The sequence below is a fragment of the Plectropomus leopardus genome, chromosome 21 (assembly GCF_026936395.1).
Source record: "Plectropomus leopardus strain MGB_pleo_1.0 chromosome 21, ASM2693639v1, whole genome shotgun sequence".
NCBI classification, from domain to species: Eukaryota; Metazoa; Chordata; class Actinopteri; order Perciformes; family Serranidae; genus Plectropomus; species Plectropomus leopardus.
This window is the reverse complement of record NC_142196.1, coordinates 3,764,349-3,770,777: the sequence shown is the minus strand read 5'-3', so window position 1 is coordinate 3,770,777 and position 6,429 is coordinate 3,764,349. Positions and strand designations below refer to the sequence as shown.

General features: G+C 38.8%; 1 protein-coding gene across 1 annotated transcript; it reads left to right on the top strand.

Annotated features, from left to right (window-relative positions):
• The first annotated feature begins 1,761 nt into the window (after positions 1-1,761).
• Positions 1,762-5,569, top strand: LOC148185980 (homeodomain-interacting protein kinase 1-like). Its single transcript, XM_088072340.1, has 9 exons — positions 1,762-1,801; positions 2,650-2,840; positions 2,936-3,127; positions 3,279-3,460; positions 3,555-3,678; positions 3,770-3,889; positions 3,975-4,067; positions 4,566-4,735; positions 4,849-5,569. The coding sequence occupies exons 1-9, from the start codon at positions 1,762-1,764 to the stop codon at positions 5,567-5,569; spliced, it is 1,833 nt and encodes a 610-aa protein (XP_087928466.1).
• Positions 5,570-6,429: the final 860 nt, after the last annotated feature.

Below are 6,429 nucleotides of genomic sequence, written 5' to 3'. Positions count from 1 at the left end.
TCTGCTATTATTGACCCTGAATTCGCTGCAACCAGACGTGAAGCGTTTTCTAATTTCCTCAGACAAACCGAGTCTTATTAGAATGTACATCCAGGTGCAGCGATGAATACATTATGATCAACCTTGCTCTACCTCCTCGGAGCACTTGGGAAGATCTCTTTATCATTAATGATGATGTGCTTGTCAAATCACTACGCAACTAGTTCAACCTTTAACCCCTCACTACTAAATATAGCCAGAGTTTTCCATTTAACTGTAACCCAGATATTGTTTGTCCTTCACTAAAAAGAGCACTACAGGCCACCTCAGTCTCAATAATTAGCTCAAATATTAAGCCTTATGTTTCCTTGAAAAAAATCAGTGAAAAGAAAATCCTTTCCAACAGCTGACTCATTATTTTCCATATATATACTATATAAATGCTTTGATATTCCATTCTTACTTTTATGTGCAGCACACAGTCAGACCTTTAACCCTGTGGAACCTGAAGTAACATCACTCATTCTTGTGCTGCTTTCAGATGCCTTTCACAAGTATTTAAATCCTTGAACCTTAAGCAAATATGTGAGTTTCCTTTAAAAAAAATGGGAACAAGACAATCAGAAACTTGGAAATAAATGCCAACAAACTGCAAGAAATAAGTAGAGTTAAAAATTATCATTATTATTTTTATTATTTTTAAGTTAGGTAAAAATGTCTAAGGAAAAAAAAAATAAGAAAAAAACTAGGAAAAACTATGTATTGCTAATTATTCTCACTACATATTTAAAATTATGTCACAGAATAATTATAATTCTAAGCACATTTTCCAGATAATTTCCTTTTCTTTATTATTATTATTATTATTATTATTATTATTAATAATAATAATAATAATAATCTTTGTGTGTTGACTTTCTCTATTTTACTCTAACATTTTTCAATTTATTTAAGACATAAATGCACTGCAAATTCTGCCCTGCGCTAATACATAATGTCATCCACCAGTGTTTGAATTAAAGAACGTGCACAGACATTTTGAGGGGCTACTGCTTTAACCTGACAAAAGGGGAAACCATTTAGTCAAGCTGGCAGGAGACACCACCCTCATTGGGCTCATTGGTGGGGATGAACTTGACCACCTGGTGACCTGTTGTGGGACCCACTGACACTGACTCTCAGCCAGACTGGTTACAACTTGCCTCTAACTGGGTCCCAGAAACATAAAACTAACTCTAAGGCAGAGACTATACATAAAAAACTAAGAATGCATACTTAAAAAAAAAAAAAAATAGATTGAGTGCATAATAGAAACAATTTTTCAAAAAAATCCATGCTAATGTAACACATCACACACACACACACACAGTTTGTAGTGATGTTTTGACTGCATGAATAGTCTCCAAATAGTCTGCAGACAAACAAAGTGAAAGGGAAACATTTTTCTTCACATTATCAGAAGTTGAACTCATATATTATTTTAAATAACAACATGTTTTTCAGCATGCACTTGCTGCATTATGTCATTGAGTTCAGAAAGAATGGAGCAGAATGCAGCAGTTCTAAATGACTTCATAATGTCAGTGATGTCATGACTGGAACATTTAGAATAGAAGTTGTTTGGTGGAATTTGGTCATTTTGTGGTTAGCATCGAGAGAGAGAGACACACACTTTTGAGACAACAGTCATTTGGAGAACACGTTCTGAATTTGAAAATTCAGTCTTGAAGGTTCATTCTCAACCTTAGTATTTTACAGAACTGAGAAGTTTTGACTTTGACAATGTCATCCTGGTCAAGTTCTGAAGCCTCTGGTGCATCAGGTAAGATAGATTCAATACACGCAAAATTTGACAAGATGCTGAATTTCAACACTTTGAAAACACACTGGGGACACCATTATGTTTCCAACCAACAAGTCTTAAGCCCAAGTCAGACAAAATATTCCCAAAGAGATGAATTTGTTTCAGAACATCACGAAAAAAAGCAGTTGATGTGGTGTTATGATTTGAGCTAAACTCAGTCCACACACCCTTGTTAAGTGATTAATCCTCACTGCTATTTTAATTATTACGGTTTATTTGTTATTTCATGAATATGGTCCACCTGAAGCTCAAGTTATTTTTATGTTTTCACCATTTCAATACTACTGGATTAACAACAGCAGCACGTATCTGACTATCAATATACTCATTCTTATTTAAAGAAGATACAAGTTCAGCAATAAAATGAGTCTGAAAAAAGCTATAATTTTGAACAGAAACTAAATGGTCTTTTTGTAAATCTTTGGTCTGAACTGGGCTTTAAACTGAAGCATTGTGTCACATTTTGGGCAAGCTGTCTCTTCAAGAGGCTTTTTCTATAATAAAGAAAACCCTGTTGAATATACCTCAGCAGTGGTTGTTACTTGAGGCCATTGTTATTGTTGTTTTGTTTTCCCAGTTACTTTATCCCACCTATCTTAAATTGGTCTTCCTACATAAATACATTTGTAGGAATATATATTTTTTTAATATTAACATTTGTTAGAATCTTCTTCACATGGTATTAAAATGATAAGCAAACACTTAAATACAAGTACATGATTGATAGTTTATAGTTAATAGTTAACAATAATTAATAGTTCATGTTGTTTCGACCAAATGTACTGACTCTGTGTTCATTTCCACAGTCACACTGACAGCACCTGAGGTCAAAGCAGGTGAAATCCTGTTCAGCGACTCCTCCTCCTACTCTATTCTGGAGTTTATTGGTGAGGGCTGCTATGGAAAAGTGGCCAAGTGCCGAAAATCAGTGACAAAGGAAATTGTTGCTGTCAAGATCCTTAAGGATACTAAATTTCTCCAGGACACTAAGAAGGAGGTAGATTCCTTGACTCCTTTTGATTCTTATGTCATACAGTTTTTCCTTGCTTAGATTCTGTCTGCTCCATCACGGTATGTACTGTTTCCTCACAGGTTTCCATGTTAGAGGTCATCAGTGTCCTGAACCCAGACCAAGCAAACGTGGTGAAGTTCTTTGAGCAGTTTGAAGACATGGGACACACCTGTCTGGCATTTGAGATGCTGGACAGATGTCTCTATGGGCTGCTGGAAGAACAAGAATGGAAGCCGCTGTCTCTGAATGAGATCCGGCCGATTGCAAAACAGGTGTGTAATATTGTGACGTTAAAACCAGTTATATAATAGATATGTATATATATTACTCATCAATGAAGAAAACACAAAACTTCAACCTTCGCCCTACACAACTGCACATGAAAACTAAATCTCAAACCTTTTTCTTGTTTTGTCCCTGCAGCTGTTGGTGGCCTTGGATGCCCTAAAGGGTCTCGGTGTCTTGCATACCGATATCAAACCAGACAACATTATGTGTGTTAATAAGCAGGACCGTCCCCTCAGGGTAAAATTAATAGACTTTGGCGCAGCTGTTCTGGCCTCCAAAGTCCAGCCTGGGATGGCGCTTCAGCCAACTGGATACAGGTATGCTCTTCCTTCCTAACATCCATGTTGTTCTCTTGACCCTTTTATCTTGCCAACAGAGTTTTCATCTTTGGTTCTTGTATTTTCTATTTAGATCTCCAGAAATTGCTCTCGGCCTCCCCTTCAGCGCAGCTATAGACGTGTGGGGAGTTGGCTGCATCCTGGCCTTCCTCTATCTCGCTGATAATCTCTTCCCAGTTGACTGTGAATATCAGATGGTAAGACAGCTACTTCAGATGAATGTCCCGAGCTAACTGGACACTTTTTGCAGAACCTAAACTAATGTAAGTCTGTGTATTTTGTCTGCAGATGAAGTGCATGGTTGAGCTTCTGGGCCAGCCGGAGGACCACCTGCTCCGTGCCGGGAAATATACTCACTATTACTTCACTGAGGAAGAGGCTGCTGACAGTCCAACATGGAAGCTGATGGTAAAGTAACCTTGTTCTTATTCTTCTCTTCTGAGTTTGTAAAATCATTTTACTTGAACTCTTTAATGAAATCTTGTTTCTTTAGACGCCTGAAGAATATGAAGCTGCCTTCAACGTGAAACCAGAGGAGCGGCAAAGCTACATCGACCCTCCAAGCTGTCTGGATGACCTTGTTTATGTAGGTACTCTCTGCTGAGTTGCTTGAGTAAACACAGAACCGGAACCACTCATTTAGCTGTGTATGAGGGGTAGAGGCTAGATTTATCAGCTTGTACTCATCCTGAACTCCTAAAATACTATCGCCAACACTCTTGGTTACAACATAATATAAGGAGCCAGAGGGCAACTATAGGGCAGGCAAGAAGGGCGGTGGATGGGTCAAACCTATCTACAAACCCTGGACTTTCATATGGGAGTGTGGTGTTCACTTCCTGTATGAATGTGATGTTTTTTTACACCTTATCATGAGCCAGCATGTGCATTTGTTGATGCGTCATCCTACCATGTACTTTTGTTGATATCATGGTGGCTGCATCCCTGAAAGTAAGGAGCACATGAGAAGGGATATCTAAAACGTAATATGTAGACGATGAACTCTACTTCAAAGCAGCACCATGTGGGGACTTGGGATAAGAAGGTGTTGGATTTGCTGACCTGAATCTGTTTCCACATCCAGATCTATCCTGAAGGGGCAGCTGATGAATTTGAGGACAGGAGACATTTTGCTGACCTCATGAAAAGACTTCTGCATCTTGATGGGGATCTAAGAATCTGTCCCCACAGAGCTCTGCAGCATTCGTTCTTCACATCATCCCACCTGACTGAACATCCTGACATCAGAGAGAAGTAAGTGACAGTGTGTTCATTTGCACTGGAAATAGATAACATATGAGGTTGTATAGGATGATGTCTTTTTTTGGATTGACTAACTTACTTACGGTTTGTCATGCTTTTTCCAGTCTAGTACCAGCTAGGATGAACCTCTGCTCAACGGAGGTCTCAGGAGACAGGGTGCACACGTCTGCAGCATGCACACCTGAGCAAGAGTCTTGCACTGGATTCTATGCCAGAGGTCTATCCTCTAGTTCGAATGGCGATGTTTCAGCCTCCTGGTCATCTGATGGAACCAAAGCTATTGTCCCCTATGATGATAAACGCACCATGCGGTCATCCGACAGAGACCAATTTACAGTTCCGGCTGCCCGGTCCTCTGAGGAACATCTATATAATGGCTCCTATGACGAGGATCCGGGTGACTGGTATTCCGAAGGAGAAATACCTAATTTCTACAATGACTTAGATCCAGCTGCCTGGTCTTCTGACGGAGAGTCACTTGAATACTCCTATGACGAAGATCCAGCTGCCGGGTCTTCTAATGGAGAGACACCTAAATACTCCAATGTTGAAGATCCAGCTACCCAGTCTTCTGATGGACAGACACCTGGATACTCTGATGACAAAGATCCAGCTACCCAGTCTTCTGATGGACAGACACCTAAATACTCCAATGACGAGGATCCTGCATCTCGGTCCTCTGATGGAGCACAATCAGCAGACTCTACTGATGCAGCTTCAGCCTCCACTAGTCGCACACAAAAAAGGCTGAAACGTATTCGTAGATTCTTTGGTCGAATTGCAGCCACCTTTTGTTGCTGCTTTCGTCCAACTGTGGAAGACTAATTCCATATTAATTCTTTGTTTATACTTTTTTTCTTGTCAGTTAACTTTATGACTTTGGTTAATTTTATTTAGTTGACTTGTTTTAATTTTGCAGTTTATCAATTTAACTGCAATGCAGTGCCTCAAACTGCCTCATTACATTCTCCAAAGTCAACTGAAAAATATAGGACCTTTGTTCAATTCTGTAAATTCTTGGTGAAAAGCAGAGCTTTTAAGCTTTGTATAAAAATACAAATAAACTGCACCTTATATGAAACCTCTTGCTATTTTTCAAAAGACAATCAGACTGCACTTTTTCAATGACAACTGTCTTACAGGAGGCTACAAATAGCAAGGTTAGCAAAAAGTAATCCACTGATGACTAAAGTTGTCTCTGTCTGTGGTTCTCTCTGGGTGCTCACTGACCAGCTCATGCAAAGATTCCACACTTTTTTTTAGCAACTCTGTATTGCAGGCTGTACTTCTGGGGATATTTGTTTATTGGTATGGCATGTGTAGTTGATTCATTCTAACAGATTAATGCCACACAATACTGTCAAACAGATTATCTGCATGACACATTTTCCAGCAACTGAAAAGGAGTTTGATGACATTACATTTCAGGTATCTGAAACATTAGGTGTAATTCACAGAAGTTCTCCATACTGCATGATTACTTAGCATACTGTAAGTTCATCTACATATGACTGAAAGCAACAACCAAAGGAATTAATCACTTGCCGTTTTTTAAAAATTTGAAATGTTCATTTATTACATTTATTGCAGTGTTAATTTTGGCGGCTATTTCAAATTAAGTCTTATTCTTGAGACGAAAACCCGTAATAGTTGTACTCACATTTTAGTCATTTTAATCCATCATA

What these genes read in the sequence shown, in the direction of transcription:
- LOC148185980 (XM_088072340.1), top strand. Translation starts at nt 1,762, where the DNA reads ATGTCATCCTGGTCAAGTTCTGAAGCCTCTGGTGCATCAG. An exon ending in TCCAGGACACTAAGAAGGAG is followed by an intron (nt 2,841 to 2,935) that starts GTAGATTCCTTG and finishes GTTTCCTCACAG; the next exon opens with GTTTCCATGTTAGAGGTCAT. An exon ending in TTGACTGTGAATATCAGATG is followed by an intron (nt 3,679 to 3,769) that starts GTAAGACAGCTA and finishes TTTTGTCTGCAG; the next exon opens with ATGAAGTGCATGGTTGAGCT.